General features: G+C 38.1%; 1 protein-coding gene across 8 annotated transcripts in view; it reads right to left on the bottom strand.

Annotated features, from left to right (window-relative positions):
* spega (striated muscle enriched protein kinase a) overlaps window positions 1–20,387 on the bottom strand; it is a 60,701-nt gene extending 40,314 nt beyond the window's left edge. For 2 of the 8 annotated variants that reach the window (XM_073953232.1, XM_073953233.1), the window contains exon 1: window positions 551–593. Coding sequence is in view for 3 of the 8 variants with exons in the window: in NM_001007109.2 (NP_001007110.2) it covers window positions 18,380–18,725 (346 nt within the window). In the remaining 5 variants the exon portion in view is untranslated. Of the gene's footprint in view, window positions 1–67; window positions 103–550; window positions 594–1,195; window positions 1,362–1,408; window positions 1,903–18,379; window positions 18,867–20,085 lie in introns of those variants that run through there. The other 6 variants (XM_073953228.1, XM_073953229.1, XM_073953230.1 and 3 more) reach the window with 6 other exon arrangements.
* Between the last annotated feature and the right edge of the window lie 3,050 nt (window positions 20,388–23,437).

Raw genomic sequence — 23,437 nt, 5'->3', positions numbered from 1 at the left:
TTGCAAACCCAATTCACAAGCCCAGTTGCAAGAGATGAGTATTTTAGTAATGCGCAACAACAATTACCATTGCTTTGCTTCCTGCACAAGCGAAAAACTTCACTTCCATAACGGCAGCAAGCAGAGGTGGACAAGAAAAGACTGTTACTATAGAAACCAGTGTCTGCAGACATGCACTTGTGTGGGAGCATATACATAACACACACATACACACACAAACACACACACACACACACACACACACACACACACACACACACACACACACACACACACACACACACACACACACACAAACACACAAGCACACACCTACAGGCTAAATGTTATCATTGTACAGCCTTAATCTGTATGCTGCTCAATTTCTCAGAAATAACAACCATAGCATAAATAAATTAATTAAAATTATAACATAGTGTCTTAATTGCCAGTCTGTTAACAAATATCTGCAAAAAAATATTCTGCAAAACATAAATTCTACAAAATTATTTTGTATTTCCTACTAAACAGGTTTGCCCATTTGACAATTTTTGCCAGAAGCAAAACACACCATGAGTGAATCTCCCAAACGTCCAGCTAGAATGCCCAGCTCTCTGGAAAGACAAAGAATAAAACTATTAACTGTTGTCTGTTAATTTTGGAAACACTAAATAGTGCAGTTTTTTAAGCCTGCTTGATTTATACTTTTTTTTTGCCAGTAAAGTATTTGATTATATCATAACATTCAGTTTATAACACAAAAATTGTTCAAAAGATCTTATATCCTATTTTAAAAATCTTACTTTTTCCATTTTGTTAACTCTCATGTTTGCTTGCTACCAAGCAACCAGGTTTTGAAGCTGTTCCTATGGACATAGTCTCCATGTGTCTATTTTCTCACTGCCTGATCATTTTATTACTCTCCATAATAACAGTAAATCACAGAAAAAATGATCCTTCCTCTTAATGAAATAACATCAACAATTGTCCTCAGCAACACTGACTCAAAGTCATTGCTCTGGCTGTACATAAACAGCACACTATTACACAGCTTGCGTATATCCTTTAAAAAGAAACTAAAACATCACAAGAAACAAAAAAACTATCCCTTATCCTACAAGAAACATAATTAGTTAAATTATTCAATTACAAGAAAGCTCTCTGATAAAATATAATTTCACAAGCCCACGTCTTGAGATAGACTGCTTCAACTCACCTGGAATCTTTTCTTTGACCAGATTTTCTTCATGACCTCAGATGAACTTCCCTCAATCTCCAACCGAATCTCCCTTTTAGAATAAACAATAGAGCCAACTGCCGTGTATCTGTAGAGAATAGCAGCTGTCTATTTCTAATCTGAATCCTGTTGATTACTGATTCCTGCTTGCATGCCTTATAGTTTTATTTGTGCCGTTGCCAGAGCTTTTACCTCAGGAAGAATGTACCAAAATCCATAATTATGCAAAAAGCAATAGAAACAGTACAAACATCCGATCACGATCCTCATATGACAGATTCAGATTTCAGAGTTTTGACAAAAGAAAAACATTCCTCAAGTAAACAACAAAATGCATGCTTTTTTGCATCCCCCAAGCTTAAACGACAAACAGAAATTCCAAGTGATAAGATATTCCAAGTCACAGCGGGTGGTGGAGGTCAGATGGATCCTGGTCACAACAGAAGGGATGAAAAATCCCTTTTACAGACACCCACTTGCATTCTCTCAATCCCCTTTGGAAATAAAGAAACGGGGGAGTGGTAGAGAGACAGACTAAAAGGATAAACAAAGAACAAGCGATAGCCAATAACAGGCAGTTTGTAGTGCAATCAAAGCAAAAACATTTTCAGCAGGCTTAGTGTGCTCTGTCTTTTTCGCTCTCATCTCTCTTTGTCTCTGGTGCTGGTGTGAAGAGAGAGACTATTGGTCTCAGTGCAAAGCATCAATTATATATTCTGTCAGGCTGTGGTGACGTCACGCTACTCCCATGTCGATGGTGCTGCTTCTGGAATGAGAAAGAGGGAAAGCTGGCACAGAACTTTCCCGTGTCTTGCTACAATGACCTAATTGCATTGATCATTCAGTATATGCAATGAAAACATTTACATACTTAATTTTATCATACCTAGACTTAAAATTCTGTGCACTGTGTGGTTCTTATTCAACCACTAACTTGCACCAAGGCATCAATAAAACCACAAAGTATGGAATAATGTTAAAGAGATTGAGTATTTTTTCTTTGTAAACAAAGACATATTTCTTATATTTGTTTTGCAACTTAAATCTTATTTTTTTTATTGTAATTTGTAACGTTTTATTTCAGTAAGACTTTAGGTTGGTAGCTTTAATTTTAAATTATTTTGCATATTATGCAGAGCCAGATGACTGAATACATAGAAGCCAAAATTACAGCAGAAACCCCACAAATGTAAAATGTGGCACGATAAAAATGCAGGTAAATCAATGATAGTAAGAAGAGAAGGCAGCCATGAATAGGACACCATAAATGCAGCTAGAGAGTTATGTTTGTTTGCTGAGTACTGTATGTGAAGTGTCCTTGATGAGCTGGATAACAAAGAACAGGCATGTGTGATATATTGTCTGGTAAGAGACAGTGGAAAGTGGGAGGAGGCTGAGAGTCATGGCTGGCGGAAAGAGGTCTGGGCATACAGTATTAAGCTCTCCTGACAATGCGCAAATTAAAGAACACAGACGCAGCAATCTGAATTCCATAATGACTACAGTATTCTACCCAGGGCAGCGCAAATTTAAAATTTAAGCTGAAAGCAGCAAATATGGGGCCAAGCACTATAGAGGCAAAATGACGAGCAGGCATAAAAGTGAAGATCAAACCAGCTGCAAAAAGTTAATACAGACATTTAGAGACACAATGGTGGAAAACTATACAGTCATTGCCTTTAATGTGAAATAATTGCTTTTAAATTTTGGCAACCTTATGTCTTTGGACTGTGGGGGAAAACAGAACACCCCAAGGAAACCCACGCAAACACAAGGAGAACATGCAAACTCCACACAGAAATGTCAACTGATCCAGCCGGGGCTTAAACCAATGACCTTCCTGCTATGAGGCAATCGTGCCAGCCACTGCACCACCGTGACGCCTGTTCAGAAGTTACTAGTAAAATGTATTTGAAAATTCTTCAACTAGGTGACTGCTCTTAACACAATAATATACTATATTGTCAAAAGCTATGGCACATCAGCCTCTACGTGCACATGAACTTTAATGACATTTCAATCTTTACCCTTAAGTTTTAATTTAATATAATACACTTTGCAGGTATAAAAGCTTACTCTTCTTGAAAGACTTTTCTGATTAATCTTAAATGTGTTCTATAAGGTTGAGTTCAGGGCTTTGTGCGGGTCAGTCATCTTCTAACTCACTCATCCATGTCTTTATAGACATTACTTTGTGTACTGGTGGACAGTCATATGGTATCCTCCAATAATTTAACATACCATCCTGTTTTTATCCTATTAAACTATTTTCTCAAATTTCCCTTGTATTTTTAATCTTACTATGAAGGGTTGCAATAAACATAATCAAAGATCTAAAAATTATATATATATATATATATATATATATATATATATATATATATATACATACATATATATATATATATATATATATATGTATATATATATATATATATATATATATATATATATATATATATATATATATATATATATATATATATATATATATATAAAGATATATCTTAAATTTGAAGGGCTGTTGACAAGAATTATGTTTTTTTATTTTTATTTAGGCTTAAAAATCTTTGAAATTGATATAAAAATGGCCATATTCCCTTCCTTTCCATTACATTCATGTGCTGTTGCCCTTCCATGGCAACCCCCAAATCAGTCAATTCATGTAACAGTGCTGACTGATGCAAGCACTCTTTTTTTACTTTCTTATTACTGAGATAAGTAATAAAATTTCATTAAAAACATCAAATGATGTCGTTTGTCATGTGTTTCTGGATGCGGTGGTTCCCTGTCCTCGGATGATGGGCACGAGCCCACTGCGTTGGATGTCTGGGGGGTTCAGCATGTTAATGCATTGCTCGTGGGCAGTGCATGCCATCACTGCAATGGCATGTCTGATGCTCAGCTAAGATTGCGGCTCGCTCTTGCAAAAGGATGAACCCCCCTGTTGTCCCCCACAAGCTGGTTGGCAGTCGAGCAGATCTGAGGGTTACAGTGGGGGTCAATTCACCATCTTCTGGCTCTTGGACATCCCACTCCTCAGCACCCTTCATCCAAGCTTCCAGTGAGAGAATTGCTCCATCCTCTCGGATGGTCACCTTCTCAATCGATGACACAGAGGACCAGATGTCCATCGCTGCATCAGAGGGTGGGTTGTCATTATCTGAAGAGGAGGGGTGCCAGATCTAGAAGCACCTTGACGGCACCTTGGTGTAGCAGCCAGGGGGTACAAGGTACAGGGGGTACAATTTCCCAGGTCAAGCTTGCCATTGCGGTCAATCTTTGGCAGCATGTTGCCTCTTCATGGCGAAGTCAGGATAAGGCAACATGGTCAGCCTTATCTTGGTCAACTCTGACATGATCAACTCCCATTCAAAGCATGTAGGTTAAATGCGTCCCTTTGTGCCAAAGCTTACACTGCTGCGGGCCAGGCTGCTTCTGCTCTGCATGCGCAGGTATTGGCTCAGCTGCACAAGGGTGGTTCTGACCCAGGCTTGATGCATGAGCTCCGCACTGCAAGTCACCTGTATGTGTCCTGGGAAGGAAGATGGCCACACAAGAGGTCCAGGAATGCCTCCTCTGGCTAAACCTGGCAGATATGTGTGACGTTGACAAAGTTTGCTTTCTTAATTCATCCATATCACAAGCTGGTCTGTTTGACAACACAGTGGGGAATTTAAACACGAATTCACTGAGGTAAAAGAGCAGTTGAGTGCGGTGGGTGAGGTCATCTATCAGCGGGCTCAAAAGACCGCTCCTCCCTCCAAACTATCCACCTCGGTTGCTTCTTGCAGAGATCGCTGGCTGTTGTTCAGCACCCCTCCCCCAGGGCACTATTAAGTCCAGTAAACGGACTGTGAATTAACCCTGAGACAAGCTATGTGGAGAAAAGGGGACAAGCTCTTTCCTCGGTGGAGGACAGAGGACATCATCAAATAATGTTTTTCAACACCAGGCTGTTGGCCTCATGGCTGGCGGTCGCCAGATTCTCAATAAAAGAGCATTTATATCCTTTTCCAGATATGACGGCCTGAACACTGCCAGTCTGAGATGATGTGCCTTCCAGCTTGCAGGATCAGTGCATCTCGCCATGGGCTCTAAGTGTGTCAAAGGATGGGCTCCCCACTCCCTGAGAGTGAATTTTTTGCCTCCTGCTCTTCCTCTGGGCCCCACGGCTCCCAGAGTAAGCTCTGACATTCCATGCTGCCACACCACTGGTGCGTCAACAATCGTGCTGATGGTGCCACTTGCATGAGTCCTGCCAGCCTGGTTAGTGCTGCCCAGCCTGCCACAATGGCTCATTTAAATGATCAGACTCTGCTACGCAATTCAGTTTGCCAAACAGCCTCCCAAGTCCATGGGCCGTTACAGGCCGTAGTTCATCTTACTTAAAAAGAGCAGTGGGTTACAATCAATCCTAGATCTGCACATTCTGAACCACTGCTTTTACAAGCTGCTATTTAGAATGTTCACGCAGAGGCGCATCTTCCCATGCATCTGTCCTCAGGATTAGTTTACAGCAATAGACCTGAAGGACGTATATTTTCATGTCTTCATTCTTCCACGCCACTGGTAGTTTCTGCGATTAGTGTTTGAGGCAAGCATGACAGTACTGTCTTCCCTTTTTGGCTCTGTCTGTCTCCACGACTTTTCACCTCTCCAGCTCGTGGGCATCTACACACTCAATTATCTTGATGACTGGCTGATTATAGCTCACTCCCAGGATCAATTGGTTATGCACAGGGCCAGGGTGCTCCGGCACCTTGACCTGTTGGAGTTTCGGGTCAACCAAAAAAAAAAGCTCACCCCCATGCAGAGCATCTCTTATCTTGGGTTAGAGCTGGATCCCCATGACTGCACACCTCCACAGAGAGCACACTGAGCTGGCCTGTCTGAAAGAGTTCGTCAGGAAAACTGTGGTCCAACTGAAATTATTTCAGAGGCTACTGGGGCATATGGCATCTGCAGCTGCTGTCAGGCCACTCAGATTGCTCCATTTGAGACCACTTCAGCATTGAATTCACAATCAAGTCCCCAGATGGTCATGGCACGTGCACGCTCGCACCTGCAAGTCAGTGGAAAGGAACCTGGTTGCATTGATATATTAATTGCCTGGAACTGTTGGCAGTGTATCTCGCTCTGCCCTGTTTTTTATTGGTGTTAGAGGGGAAACACATGCTGGTCAGGACGGACAGCATAGCAATGATGGCGTATATCAACCGTATGGGGGTATCTGCTCTCACCGCATTTCTTAGCTTGCTGTGCAGACAATGTGCTCTTACAGCAGCTTTCACGACCAGGAGAATAGAGGCTCCAATCTGAGTCTGTCCAGCTAATATGGGCGCTAAAGTCTGGGAGGAATGAGGAGCAGTTCTTGCTAGTTGCGTCCCTCTGGCCCAACCGCATCTGGATTTCAGAACCTTCTCTCTTCGTAACGGCTCCTCCCTGGCAGATCCCTCTGAAGAAGGACCTTCTTTCTCAGGGACAGGGAATCATCTGGCACCCACACCCAGAACTCTGGAACCTTCATATGTGGTCCATAGATGGAGCAGGGAAGACTTATGTGACTTATCGGCTGTAGTGGTTACCACAATCAATCAGGCTAGACCATCCTCTGTGAGGCATGTCTACGCCCTCAAGAGTCTTTTTACTGAATGGTGCGATTCTCACCGAGAAGACCCCAGTACCTGCCAGATCAGTGTTGTTCTTTCTTTCCTTCAGGATAGGTCGAACCACTTGACTAAATATACTTGAAATGCCTGTCCCTGAAGACAGCTTTGCTGGTTGCGTTGGCGTCAATCAAGAGGACTGGGGACCTGGAGGCATTTTTTAGTCAGTGATTCATGCCTGGAAACCCCGGCCTGGATATGTGCACAAGGGTCTTATCACACCCAGGTAGTAACCCTGCAAGTGCTGCCCATGGAGGAGGCAGACCCAACCCTTTCTTAGCTGTGTCCTGTTCACACTCTGCAATTTTATGTGGACCACACTCAGAGCTTTAGAACCTCTGATCGGCTCTTTGTCTGTTACGGCAGTCGGCAGAAGGGAAGTGATGTATCCAAACAAAGGTTGGCCTACTGGATAGTGGATGCCATCTCCCTCGCTTATCAGTGCCAGGGCGAGCCGTGTTCCACGGGGGTGAGAGCGCACTCCACTAGGAGTGTCACATCCTCTTGGGTCTTAGCACGCAGTACCTCTTTAGTATACATCTGTAGAGCTGCAGGCTGGGTGACACCTAATACGTTTACGAGATTTTATAATCTTTAAGTGGTTGAGCCGATTTCCTCACATGTGCTGAAAAACTCAGGTGAATTAGAAAACTCGGTCTAGTGTTGTAACACGCTTGCTGTACCTTTCTCTCAAATACAGAGATGTGTGCACCATTTTTACCATGTCTAGTTGAGTTCACAATTTGGGAACCTTACAGAGTTCCTCTGAGGCCCCCAGCATCCAACTCAGTAAAGCAATTTGGTGCACGGCCGATTACGTTGTTGGCATGCCCACTTGGTCAGCTGGCATGCTTGGTTTAGGTGCCTGCTAAGCGTGATCGCCACTGGCGATCTCAAATTTGTCACTCAGCCTAACTATAGTTCCCCCTCTTCAGACGGGCTCATGTCTTTAACTAGGTGTTTTTTACCACTCCTCCAAAAATATAAACAAGTCTTTAAGTGCTATGCAGGTAAGTAAGGAAATTTCATCGGCCCGCTTTATTACCCTTTAGAATGATTAGCTTTCTGACAAAATGCCTATAGTGGAAGTTTTTCACATAGCATTTCCGGATTATGTTTTAACAATTAAAATTTTCAGCCACTAAAAACGTCTGCTGAAAAATTGACTATTTTTACATTTTACAGCATTGATATAGTCAGTTAAATAGACCTAAGAATTCAATTAGTTGTTCAAGCGTAAAACGAGATGAAAATCCATTTAAACAAGTGATGTACATGAGTAGCAGCGAGTAGTTATGAAAACTCGTTATCTTGAAGATGTAAGTGTAATGTAAAAACATGACAGGATATTTCTGTTTTAGCTCTTTTTTCAGATTTTTATTTAACTGAATAACAAAACTTAAGTAAATAGCTCTCTTTTGCCTAGCCTGCTTTACTGAGGTTAAATTGGTTTTATATTTGCACGTTGGTTCTTTTTTGAACAATGACAACCTGTGACACAGAGCCTATATTGTTTACCAAACTACTTAAAATATTCAGTCTGAAGTCGCATGTAATTATGGCTTTGATGCAAAGTTTCAGCTTTGGAGAAACGCTTACTGTATGTTTTATTTGCTTTTGTTGAACAAATTGCAGAGACCAGCAATCTTGATTGCATGCATGAAATATTGCACAAGATAATATAATTTGCTTGCTACACAACTGAAATGCTAGATTTTTTTTTAAAAAAGCTTTATTTGTTTATTTATTTATTTATTTATTTATTTTTCACATTTTGAATTGCAGTATTATTACGTTTTCTAACTGGTGGTTGGGTGACGATCTCTTGTTTTAAGGTTGTCTATGGTTAAACGTACTTTACATGGATGAACAGGAAAGGAATAAAAAGTAAAAACATTTCAGTTTTTGGGACATTCATCATATCAGTCAGCTAGCAGAGTGTAGTAATAGTTTACTTCCTGTTCTAGTAGTTCTTGTTAGTCCTTACAAATGTCACTGTTGAAGAATAATACACTAAAAAGCAGATCCACTGATCCAAAGCAAGCAAGCTAATGTCAACAGTGGCAATGAATCAAAACTTCACCAATAGTCAGAAATGGAGAGCAAACTTTGGAAGCAGAGGACCCGTTCTCTACTGGTCAAATGGAAAAGAGTCATAGATACATTCTAGAACAGATAGTAGCAACTTGTCCTCGAGGGCCACTGTCCTGCAGAGTTTTGGTCCAACACTAATCAAACACACCTGAACAAGCTAATCAGTGTCTTCAAGCTAGTAAAGAGATCAGTGGCCTTAATAACCATGATTGTTTATCATGATAATGTGTAGGTCCAAGTACGTCCAGCATTTCTCATTTCCTTCCAGAAGAACAACTATCTCTGCATTATTCCACCAATGAGGCCTGTATGATAGAGAGGCCAAACTACATTACAGCCTACATGAAGTTTTCCAAAAGACATCAGAATGACTCTTAGAACAACTACTGTACAATTCTATTAAGAAACAAAATAATATTTACTGAGGAAACAAAGACTAAAATATTTGGCCCAAATGCCAAGTGACATGTCAGGAGGAAAACAGGCACCCCTCATCACCTGGCCGTTCCCCTGCCTACTGTAAAACATGGCTGAGACAGAATCAATATGTACTGTAAAAACCAAGAGACTAGTCAGGATAAAAAGAAAGATGAATGCCACAATGTACAGAATGTTCACATTTTACACATGTACAATTTTTTTTCATCAGGACAATGACCCTAAGCACACAGCTAATATAACAAATGTGTCACTATGGGACAAATTTGTGAATGTCCTTGAGTGGCCTAGCCAATTGAGCCCAGACTTAAATCAGTTTGAATATCTAGTGCCAAATATTGTAAATATTTTATAAATAGATTTGGATTTCTTAAGTTTCTTAAGTGTTCATATGGTTGTCTGAATGAAATTAGATTGTGATCGTGACATCATAACTGGAAAAAATAAGTAAACATTAAAACTGTACCTTCCAGTTCATTGAGTTAACCTTTAACAAACTGCAATAAATACCAGCTCAGAGGTAGTCACAATCTTTGATCAGAATCTTTGCTGGGGAACAAAAGACAGCATTTGACATTCCAACTGGTTACTATGAGTATTCAGTAATGTGGGTTAAGCAAATCAATGTCCCAGTTCTCTTTCAGGCATGCATTTACAATTAGCTTACAGATGATGCTTTACCAGTTTGTATTTTTGGACCTAGTTGACATCTCCTGTTGTTCCAAGGTAATTTCCAGCATGTTTTGCAGATGTTGTCTCAATTGTAAAGGGACAGGTGTACTCATGAAATGTCAGTTGTGGACTATTGCCGCATTTCCACTGAGTGGTATAGTTCAGTTCAGTCAAGTACAGTACAGTTTGTTACAGGTAACCTTGACCAGGCTTGCTTTTCCACTGCCATATTTTTTTTCTTTTTGTAGGCATGGTTTATGCTAGAATGTTGTAATCAATGTCATTCTCACACAAAACATTAAGCCATAAGAGCCAATGAAGCCAAATAAAGTTAGAAAGCAGTACCACTCACATTTTGCACATTTTAAAGGCCCTCATCAACACCAATAGAGGACATACAGCAGAATGATTGGCTATTTGTCAAGAGAAGAGCTTGCTGTCACTGTATTATTAAGGTCATAAGGTCATTAATTGACTGTCTATTTAAGATGTCTATGAGGTGTCTATGAGGTGTCCTGCCTTTTAAACCATACCACTTAGTGGAAACAGGGCATTAATCATTATTGATTATGCCACACATTCAACAGATAATGTTTCCTCAAACCACTTTTATGTCTCTAACCTTGTATGGCCAGAATAGCTGCACTGTATTCTTTTTTAGGACATCCTGGGGTCCTAATTAAAACTATACACAGGAAAACATTTAAGCGTTCATGTTTAGGCTAGCCCAAATGATCAGAACACAGATTCATCTGTCCCTGGGGGAGGAATTAGTCTCAAGCTCTCGACTCATCCAAGAACACAATGTAATGTAATGTAACGTAATGTGTATTATTATAGCGCGTTTATTGTGTATGGCCATACACCCAAAGCGCTTTACAATCATGAGGGAGGGGTCTCTCCACACCACCACCATTGTGCAGCATCCACTTGGATGATGCGACAGCAGCCACAGGACAATGGCGCCAGTGCACTCACCACACACAAGCTATTGGTGGAGTGGAGAGAGAGAGAGAGTGATAGAGCCAATTCAGTGGATAGGGCCGATTGAGGGCCAGGACACTGGGGTTATACTTCTGCTCTTTACGAGAAGTGCCATGGGATTTTTAATGACCACAGAGAGTCAGGACCTCGGTTTAACGTCTCATCCGAAAGATGGCACCCACTGACAGTATAGTGTCCCCTTCACTTTTACTGGGGCATTAGGACTCACACAGATCACTGGTTGAGCGCCTCCTGCTGGCCTCTCTAACACCACTTCCAACAGCAACCTAGTTTTCCCATGTGGTCTCCCATTCAGGTACTGACCAGGCTCAGCCCTGCTTAGCTTCAGTGAGTAACCAGTCTTTGGCTGCAGGGTGATATGGCTGTGGCCATCTGCTTAAGATACTGGTTGGATCCAAGATTATGTAAACCTTGGGATGTGGAGAAACGAACTAATATAATATTGGATGCCATTCAATATATGTATTTTTGGGAAGTGTTCATGTCTCTGGTTGCCCTAATCAATGAAACCTAACAATACTTTATTAGGATTGTTAGAAATATTTTAGAAGTTGTGTTTCTGTTTTTTTGTTTGTATGCTAACGCAAAGAGATGTGTCTTTAGTCAAGTGTTAAACTGACAGAGTGTCTGCCTCCCAAACTGTGCTAGGAAGAATGTTCCAGAGTTTAGGTGCCTGACATGAGAAGGATCTACAGACTACAATTGATTCTGATATTCTAAGAACAATAAATTGTCCAAAATTAGGGTGCACTCATAAGATGCTATCTGAACCATACCCAGGCATATTTCCTGGTTTGTTTGACAAGTGTGAGTGCTCAGAATTGGGCCCAGGCGCTATTCAGTTGGCCAGCCCTGGCCCAGTTGGAAGAGGTATGCCAGAGCACATTTTGGTTGGACTTTGGTGCAGTATGCTTTTAGTAAACCTGAAGACTTGACATTACATTTAAGGGACTATATCATATGGATTTATTACTCATTCTTACCCTCAGCCCTCCTAATAACTACAGCACAAGAACTATATGAACATTTATGAGCCATCAAAAGTGTTGGATCTGTTCAGCAAAATATTGGACTGTGCGTCACTGCATTCCAAACGACTAAAAATAATACAAAACAATATAACTAAAGCAATCTCCACTGTGCTGTGAAAGAGCGCTTCTTTTCTGTTAAGTTGAATAGTCATTTCATCGATGACGTATGCATGCTCAGACTCGGAAGGAAAAGATGCAGTGTGAGTGCAGGCTGTCAGGGAAGAGGGACAACTGCGCTTCTGCATGGTTCAAGGCAACCGTGCCCAGTGAGATTATGTCCTTAATTAAGCAAAGTGGACGTGAGGGGCTAAAACACATCAGGAGCTCCTTCAAATACTAGCGAGTTAAGCTATTCAGAGCTTTGTATTGTAGGTATAGTCAGTATGATTTTTTAATTTTATATAATAATTAAAACGTATACAGTGTTTAATAGGGAGCAAATGCAGGGCTGAAAGAACTGGAGTAATACGATCATATTTCTTAGTTTTAGAAAGAACTGAAGCAGCTTCATTTTGAACTAGCTGGAGATTGATAATTAGGCCTATAGGGCAACCACCTAGTAACAAATTACAGTAGTCTATTCTAGAGGTCATGAAAGTATGAATAAGGCTTTTATTTATATGTCGAAGCTTGGAAACATTTTTAAAATGAGAAAATACAGTTTTACAGATGCTTGAAATGTGGTCTTTAAATGAAAAGTTGCTATCAAACCAATACGGCATCAATTCGTCCTGGGATTGACAGATACAAGTTCTGCACAGTGCCCAGAAGGATTTGGAGTCATTTTTCTTCATTTTTTAGGTAACTATGTGATGCTACTGTAGAAAAACGTTTCCTGACTCACCCCAAAGTGGCTCAATAATATTTCGATCTGGTGACTGTGCAAGCCATGGGAGGTGTTCAACTTCACTTTCATCTTCATCAAACCACTCTGTCATTGCCACTGTCTTGCTGTGGATATTGGTGCATTATCATCCTGAAACATGGCACTGCCTTCAGGATACATTGTTTAAATCATTGGGTGCACATGGTCCTCAATAATGGTTTGGAAGTTGTTGGCTGTGACACGTGCATCTAGCTCAAATATTGGGCCTAGGGAATGCTATGATATTGCAGCACAAACCATCACTGATCAACCCCAACCCTTCACTCTGGGCATGCAACAGTCTGGGTGGTATGATTCTTTGCCACTTCTCTACACCACAACACTCTCGGAAGTGGAAAAGTTGTGGACACAACACACAACAATATATGTTTCACATTGTCCACAGCCCAAGTTTGTCATTGCTGGCACTAGGGTTGCACAATTATTCTTTTTTTATGATAATGATATTTGTGACCCACGATAAGTAAAAAAAATTTGTCACAATTGTACAGTATAAAGTTTTTATTTTAATGTGTGGGGTTTAGGGATTGTACCACATTATAAGCATGATGTGACTGCGTCTACTGTAGATTGCTAGTGTTTTTTTTTTTGTTTTTTTTTCGAGGAATGTGATGTTAATCATGTCTTGTGCAAACATTTCTTCTGTTCAGTCCAAATGTCAAAATAAAACACAACAAACCACGTTAACCAGCCTTAAAAACCATCACAAAGTGGCTTTGGTGAGCAGCAGGATAATGAGCACCAGAGAATTCTGCTTTGCATTTTTCCATAAGCATTACTAAACCAGACACCATTTGTTTTCAAGATGAACCAAATATTTGCGAAGATTCAGCTGTTTTTCCAACACATTTGCCAGTCATGTTGACAAAAGACCTCCTGACAGAAGGCTCCTGTCTCAACTTTTTTTGGAATGTGCAGGTCTGAATGACAGGAAAGGATGCATAATTACAAATGAAATAAAGCTGACAAGACAAAACATGAAATATTTTGTGTTCACATTGTCTGCAATGAAATACACGTAAAAAAGTAAATTTGTAAATGACTACTTTCTTTTTTATTTGTGTTTTCCATACTGTCCCAACACTGTATGATTTTGTGTTATAGTTGGCTAGTTCATGTTTGGTGTTAAATATAAAAATATAAACAAATAAACAAATAAAAAATAAATAAATAGAAGTTACCAGGGTTTGGTGGGACAAATGGATGAACCGAACAGACTGTAGCTTAAAATCTAACTGGTGTAAACTGGACTATTGTAAATTCACAAAATACAAAATATATCTGCTATCTGCTGAGCCTGACTGGCTATTGAGGGGCTAATATTACTGCATATAGTTTCAGTTACTTAATTTTTGGCAGTAGAGAGGCAGAGAGAAACTTGCACATGAGTCTTATGTGCCACCTGATGGCCACAAAACAAACTACAGTTAGAAAAACGTAACTAATTATTTACAGGTCATTACTATTCTGTGACATTCTAATTGTCTTGTTCAGTCGTACACATACACAGTCTGTAGGTACAAATATTTAGATGCCAGATGTTGAATGTCGAAATTACAATCACAAACAAAATAAAACATATACTCATTGTGTGCTGTAAGACTACTATAATACTACTAAATTGTTAAAATATTGGTTTTAGGAATGCTGCAAATAAATCAAATTCAGTCAAAGTCAGTCAGATGTGTAATATTAATAAAAAGTATATATATATATATATATATATATATATATATATATATATATATATATATATATATATATATATATATATATATATATATATATATATATATACACATACAGTGCATCCGGAAAGTATTCATATTGGAGTTCACCTGTGGACAATTCAGTTGATTGGACATGATTTGAAAAGGCATACACCATAAGGTCCCAGTGCATGTCAAAGCACAAACCAAGCATGAAGACAAAGGAATTGTTAGTAGACCTCCAAGACAGAATTGTCTTTAGGCAGAAGGCTGGGGCTCAGCTCCTCTGAAAGTTCCGATGAGCACAGTGGTCTCTATCATCCATAAATACTCTGACTTGTCGAGACTACAGTTGAACTCTTTGGAGTGAATGCCAGGCATTATGTGTGGAGAAAACCAGGCATTGATCATTACCAGGCTAATACCATCCCTGCAGTGAAGCATGGTGGTGGCAGCATCATGCTGTGGGGATGTTTTTCAGCAGCAGGAGCTGGAAGACTAATCTGGATAGAGGGAAAGATTAATGCAGCAATGTACAGAGACATCCTAAATGAAAACCTGCTTCAGAGTGCTCTTGACCTCAGACAAGGCGACAGTTCATCTTCCAGCAGGATAATGACCCTAAGCACAAATTATCAATGGGATGGCTTCACAGCAGCTCTATGAATGTCCTTGAGTGGCCCAGCCAGAGCCCAGACCCAAATCCTATTTAACATTTCTGGAGAGATCTGAAAATGGCTGTATCCTGTCACATCTCATCCAACCTGATAGAGCTAGAGAGTTACTGCAAAGAGGAATAGGCAAAAATTCCCAAAGACAGGTGTGCAAAGCTTGTGGCATCATATTCAAAAAGACTTGAGGCTGTAATTGCTGCCAAAGGTGCAACAACAAAGTATTGAGCAAAGGCTGTGAATAATTATGTACATGTAATTTTTCAGGTTTTTTATTTTTAATAAATTTGCCACCATTTCAAAAAAAAATTATTGTCATTATGGGGTATTTTGTGTAGAATTTTGATTAAATAACTAAAAACTTATTTCCATTTTGGAATAAGGCTGTAACATAAAAAATTGTGGAAAAAGTAAAACGCTGTGAATACTTTCCAGATGCACTGTATACACACACAAACACGCACGCACGCACGCACTCACACACACACACACGCGCCCGCACGCACGCACGCACACACACGCACACACACACACACACACACACACACACTTCAAGTAACATATAGTATATATACTGTATATATTACTTAGGGCTACTGCATCAACATAAAGACACAGAACTGGATTCAGATTTAAATTGAACAAACCTAACTCACCTGGTTCTTTGTCTTTCCTATAAATAACTGATCCCCTCCTCACGCTTTTTGAAATAACCCTCTGATCAAATGTTTTCCTCATCATTGCAGTCTGATGCTTTAAGTCCTGGTAAATCCTTTTTTATCCTTTTACCATGATGTAAAGCTTGTATTTTACCCAAAAAGTAGGAAAGTTTTACCTTTTGACTAATATGTTTCTCTCACTGGATTTTACCTCTGAAGTCTCTGATGTTGTTGTGAGAGTCCAGTGGTCTATTTGAAGTGATATAATAAACCCTTATGGGACCTCTCACACTCTGCCTTTTGCTAATACCACTAGATTACCATAAAGGCATATTCATGTTTTTGGCACCACCCTTCAGCATAGCTCTACTGTCCATCTGTGCAACAAATGTGTAGTAGGAAAAATCATTCTTTCTACCATTACTGCTGCTTAAGCTGTAATTACCTGCCATTTGACTTTTTATTAGTTGTAAATATAAGTTAGTCAATATATATTTTTTCTTAGTTAAATTCCAACTGAAATTGTCAAGTGATCTTTTATTCACTAAACAGAAAATACAGTATACCTCTGGACTGATTACTTATGCTCAGATTACTTGTTATCATTGTGGGTCTAAAAACCCAGGCAGCAGTCCAACACAGCCACATCTATAATTGAAGATGATGTGTAACAGAGTAACAGTAAATCTGTAACTGGAGCTCTGGCACATTCCAGGCTGTAAATATCCAGAGATAGACAGGCAGACACAGAGAAAGAGAGAGGGAGGGAACAGAACAGAACAGAGCGAGATACACAGTGCCTAAAAGAGAAAGAGTGAGAGGTGATAAGTGTTCTGACAGCTGAAGACCCTGCATACTCATGACTACCGACTGTGTTGTGGTTGGTGTGGCTCTGTGTACTTTAGATGTAGAACAGCAGTAACTCACAGAAGAGGTACTTGCTTTCAATTTGGAAGTATTGAAATTTACAAATTGTCTCCCAGTTAGTCACACACATGCAGGGTGACTCTGAAATCAATTCACAAAATAATCATGCTTTATTTGTCAAAAATATTTTAACAAATTGAGCAGATTGATGGAGAGGTTTATTTAATCTAAGTGAGTCAGTTATCTTTAAACCACCAGAATAACCTATTTTGCTGAGTTGGATTTTGGGTGAAATATAGCAAAAATTATCATTATACTCAATAAAGGGATTAACAGAGTTGTGTTTAGATCTGTGTTTAGAGTTTTAATGTATAAGAGCTTCAGTGTATGAAAACACAAGCAGGAATTAATATTAATATCTGCATAAACAGATGAGTTTTATAAAGTGTATTGACATCACTCTTTCACTCAAAAAAAAAAATCTAAATAAGAGCTAAGTGATATGACATGGTGCATAAACATGCATTAAACATATACTCAGCAGTCTAAATTTGTTTGTTGCCTCATTGCAAACATATCTTACACATTTCACAGTATAAATGATAAACTTACAAAAGATACATTTAAACAGACCATATGCCTCTTCAGATAAGTGATGAATAAATTGAATAATCTGTATATCCTGCATTGTGCGTTATGGTGCACTGGGAGTAGATGGCTGGCTGAGAACTGCTCCACACACCTCACACCACACAACACACCATGTCACATCTTTTAGAATTCTAAACCTTGTTTTCTATGAATGTACACACACACAGATACTTCTATTCATAATTTATCCATGTGTCTTTGCAACATATAGAAAACAATGTAAAGACATGGCAAGGTGGGCTTTATGCTGAATTTACACCAATCATTAAATTATCTTTGTACAAATGACATGAAATGTATGAGGTGCTTGCCGCAAACACGCAAAATTCGTCTAAATCAAATCTTTCATTCATGTTAAAAAATTTACTACAGCGGGAAATTTGCATGATAGGAAAAACTTTTTTTTACCAGGATTTTGCAGGTCTTTACTTAAGAATGCAGAAACAATTTTAGGGCTCATAGTATACCATTTCCATGTACTGCACTTTTATTATTTAGCTACTTTAAGCACAAGGAAGGCTTCAATCTATATTTAAATTATAGTTCCAAAAATTCTTCAAAATATTTTAAACCTGCAGAAAACTCAATGTGTTTAAAACTGGCAGCTAAAAATCTCTGATGTGATTGCTTTGCTAGTGTGATTAATTTCAATAAGTAAAGATGTGATCATTTAAATATCAGTACACAACAAACAAGCAGACCAAGTTTCATTTTCAACTAAATTGTGGTATAGTTTGATTGTAATATTAATATAATAGGGACCGAAAATGTCTAAACAAGAACATGTGATGTACTAAATAGTGCATCTTACCCTCTTCGAGGTCCAGCACAGCTAGGACAGCACTTGTTCTGGCTTCACCCAAATGATTAACAGCTACACAGGTGTAGAGGCCTCCATCAGCTTGCTGACAATCTCGTATCCACAAGCCATCATAATCCTCATGGTCAATTACCAAAGGGTCATCATTATGGTACCAGTGCAGTGTAGGTCTTGGATTGCCTCCCACAGACACTCTCAGACGGACATCACATCCTGCTGCTACTGCAGCCCACTTTAGCTTGCGGAGAAATACAGGGGGAGCTGCGATGAAGGACGTTTCTACTGTCGAGGAATTCATGGAGCTTGAATGTCTCTTCTCTTCAGTAACTTTTCTCATTGTGATTGTTATCTTGAGCTATATTGTTGAAGTTAAACTTTTGATGCTGCAGTGAAACAAATCCTTTTGTGGCCACTAACTTGTTTAGATGTTATATTCCACAGCTTTTCAAAGGCTATCATGATAAAGCTTGTATGAAATCTGTAAAAAAATTAAAAGGAATGAAAAGTTTAATTTACAGATCAACCAATCAGAACTTTGTAGAAATAAACAAACAAATATTATAGTTTAGTGTTAATTGACCCTATACCCTAATCTATCTATCTATCTATCTATCTATCTATCTATCTATCTATCTATCTATCTATCTATCTATCTATCTATCTATCTATCTATCTATCTATCTATCTATCTATCTATCTATCTATCTATCTATCTATCTATCTATCTATCTATCTATCTATCTATCAGATTTTATGGATCCAACTTTACTTGAATAACTTTAAAAATATTGCAATATTGGCTGCATTTGTGTTTATTAACACACAAAAACATTGTGAATGTTGATGTTGGCTGGATTTGAAAACAACACATTTAAATATTATTGAAGTTTGTAAGTTTTTTTTTTTTTTTTTGCTGGCTTACAGTATAACAAGGGTTTATTTAACTAAACCTAATCCATGCTTTTGCTCTTTCAAAATTTCATTAACAGTAATTTCATTAGATGATTTTTTAACAGTTAAAAATCCACAAAGGAGTGTTTTCTACTGTAATTATGCCTTTCATACTTGAATGAAATTTCTTGTAAGAATCAGTAATTACGAAACAGTAACACGTTGAATTTATATAATATATGTGATATATATTTATAGAATTCTGACTTCATCTGTCTGTGTGTGTGTGTGTGTGTGTGTGTATGTATACATATATATATATATATATATATATATATATATATATATATATATATATATATATATATATATATATGTATATATATGTGTGTGTGTGTGTGTGTGTGTGTGTGTGTGTAGAGTGTAAGTCAGAATTATTAGCCCTTCCTGTTTTTTTTTTTTTTTTCAATTTCGGTTTGAGAAAGTCAGATTAATTCTGACTTCATCTGTGTGTGTGTGTGTGTATGTATATATATATATATATATATATATATATATATATATATATATATATATATATATATATATATACATACACACACACACACACACACACACACACATATATATATATATATATATATATATATATACATATATATATATATATATATATATATATATATATATATATATATATATATATATATATATATATATATATACATATACATACACACACATACTTTTACACTGTAATACAGTAAATCCCAAGCAAGCAAGCAAGAAAAAAACCCTAACCCTACCTTAACACAGTGTCTCTGAATATCTCCGTTAACTGCAGCTTAATTTTTAAGCCTTCTCAGGATCTTGTAGTATTAGTCCAGTATCAGTCTCTGTTTACACAGGAGTGGGTAATGGACTGTTCCTTGCCTCTTTTGGATTGTGACCCTCTCTTCCAGAAATCTACCAACACATCACATGGCCCCTTGCTGGCTAGATGGTAGGGTGGTGCATATTAGAGCTCAAGTCATTTAAAGATCTAACACGTTCCATTCTCTGTTCTCCCCCTATCTTTCTTCCATGCCCTTTATACTACACAGAATCCCTGTAGAGGTGACATGTGAGCAGCACCAGCTTTCAAGTGACAGCTGTGGCATACTGTAGGGTAGGCTGAATGTTTTTTTTTAGGTCATCCCAAACATTTTGTGCTTTTACCATGGAATTGTTCAGTAAAGTTTCATGCATTGAGAGATGCCTCCACACTCCTGAAATCCTGAAATGAAATGTGTGTGTGGAATCAGTACACAAAATGAATGTTGAATGATTCATTAGCACTTGAAATGGTCCCTGATCATATTTAGGAGTTGAGACAGACCCCCAACACTTATATGCTATTTTATTAATGACTTTAGTGTATAAATAAGACCAGGAGTTACATACATTTCTGAAGTTTAACATACATAAGACTGAAACTGCTTTAATTTCATGCTAAGCTAACTGCATTACTTGTTGGTTTACACCATCTGCTGGCTCAGTGTGGAAAGTTTTGCACTTGATAATGCACATTTTATTATTTTGACAATATAATGAAGAACAAATTCACATATACCAAATCCACAAAAAGCATTAGTCTAAACTTAGTCTAAACAACTGTGACACACACCAAAAAAACGAAAATGTTGAGGTGTTTTTCATGAAAAAGATAAAATTTTAAATATTAAATCATTAACCATAGGTTATATAAAATGGTGGCTAAAGTAATATTAGTGGAAAAACAACATATTCTGTTTGTGTTAAGTTAATCTTCTATGATTTAACATGGTGTTGTAAGTAAAATGTAAAACTGGCTGAACTGATCTTCAAAATAGTTCTGCCAAAATGCAGGCAAATCACTAGGGGTGTGTGCAAAGTCAAGGCCAACTCTTTGATAATGGAATATCTTGTTTGTTCTTTTCAAGCTCACAAACTGTGAGGAAGCAGATGTTTTAGTATCAAAACTCTCAGAGAAATCTCAACAAGAACAAAGAATAATAGGATTTGGTTAATACAATTTTGTTTATTCAGAGTACATTTTTTAAGTACTATGAGGTACATATTTTTATTTTTCCCCATTAATAAGTACATTTTAAGTTACAAATGCGTTTTGTACAAATGGACCTGTTAGTAACAGAAGTGTACATTTTGTAAAGGTGAAATGTGACAGGTTTTATACCTTTATTTCTGAGAATGTATTAAATATAATGAATGATAATAACAACGTTAACATAAACATACTGTACTAACGTAAAGGATCACTCCACTTTAAAAAAAAATGCTAATAATACAACTTTTTTGGCTCTGTTTCTAGCCAGAGCACTTTTAGCTCTGCTTAGGATAGATCATTGAATTAAATGAGACCATTAGCATCTTACTCCAAAATGAGGAAAGAGTTGATTATTTTTCTATTTACTGTAAAGCTTGACTCCTCTGTAATTACATTGTGTACTGTTCATTCATTAATTTTCCTTTGGATTAGTCTCTTTATTCATCAGGGGTCACCACAGTGGAAAGAACCTCTAATTTATCCAGCATATGTTTTACACAGCGGATGCCCTTCCAGCTTCATTCCAGTATTGGGAAACACCCATCCACTCTCACATGCACACATATACATTATGGCCAATTTAGCTTATTCATTTCACCTAAAGGGCAAGTCTTTGGACTATGGGTGAAACCGAAGCACCCAGAGGAAACCCAGGGAGCAAACACAGGGAGGACATGCAAACTCCACACAGAAATGCCAACTGACCCACCTTGGACTCGAACCAGCGACCTTCTTGTTGTGAGGCGAGCCATTGAGCCACTTAGTCGCCTCATTGTGTACTAATACTGACAAAAAATAAAAACCTGTTATTTTCTAGGCTGAAATATCTTCTCACTAAAGATAAATAAATAAATAAATAAATATATATATATATATATATATATATATATATATATATATATATATATATATATATATATATAATAGTATTACACTGTGTAACACTATTGGCTAACAATATGCCCCCGCTAGGTAACCTTCAGCACAACTGGCACACACTCCAGTTACACTGTGCAAGCAGGTGGTCACATTGGTTATATTGAAAGAAGTTAGCCAATTTTCAGGTGAGGCATAATATAATTTTGTCTGCTACAACTGAAAAGTTCCTTAATTATTCATTCATTGATTTTCTTTTTGGCTAAATCCCTTTAATAATCTGAGGTCACCACATTGAAATGAACTGCCAATTTAACCAGCATATGTTTTATGCAGCGATTGCCCTTCCAGCTGCAACCCATCACCGGGAAAATCCATACACACTCATACACTACGGACAGTTTAGCTTACCCAATTCACTTATACCACATGTTTTTTGGACTTGTGGGGGAAACCAGAGCACCCGGAAGAAACCCTTGATTATTACACTGAAATAAAAGTATAGTTCCTAGCCAAATGAAACTAGAAAATAGCAACTTATCATATTCTATTCATCTTATCACACAATGTAATTAAAAAAGTCCAGCTTTAAATATGAAAAAGTTATCAAAACTATTTGGTCATTTTTGAGTGAGGTGCTAATGGTCTAATCTGAGTCAATGATCTATGCTAAGATAAGCTAAAAGTGCTCTTGCCAATACCTAAGATTAACTGAATGGATCAAAAAAAAAAAAAAAGGATAAACTCAAATGTTTACTAGTACAAAAAAAAAAAAAGGATTTGAAATGTAAAGGTAAAAAAGAAAAGAGTAGAGCGTTCTTTTAAATATAAAAAGTCTATTTTGCATGTGGTTTGGGAGAACAGATTACCAAAAAAAAAAAAAAAAAGTAATTTGCACTTGAGTTACTTTTAAGTTGTAAAGGAGATTCATTCATTTTCTTGTCGGCTTTGTCCCTTAATCCGGGGTCGCCACAGTGGAATGAACCGCCAACTTATCCAGCAAGTTTTTACGCAGCGGATGGCCTTCTAGCCGCAACCCATCTCTGGGAAATGTAAAGGAGATGTCATGTTTAATTTACATTCACGTGATTGATGTTTTAATGCTCTGTTTTTAATTTGGGTATCCTGAGTTAAAGGGAGGAGCAGCGCAGAGGTGCACTGGGTAGCCCTGTTGCCTCACAGCAAGAAGGCCGCTG

This window comes from Danio rerio, chromosome 6 (genome assembly GCF_049306965.1).
Source record: "Danio rerio strain Tuebingen ecotype United States chromosome 6, GRCz12tu, whole genome shotgun sequence".
Classification (NCBI taxonomy): domain Eukaryota; kingdom Metazoa; phylum Chordata; class Actinopteri; order Cypriniformes; family Danionidae; genus Danio; species Danio rerio.
The sequence above is the reverse complement of the archived record's forward strand: the minus strand, read 5'-3'. Positions and strand labels throughout refer to the sequence as shown.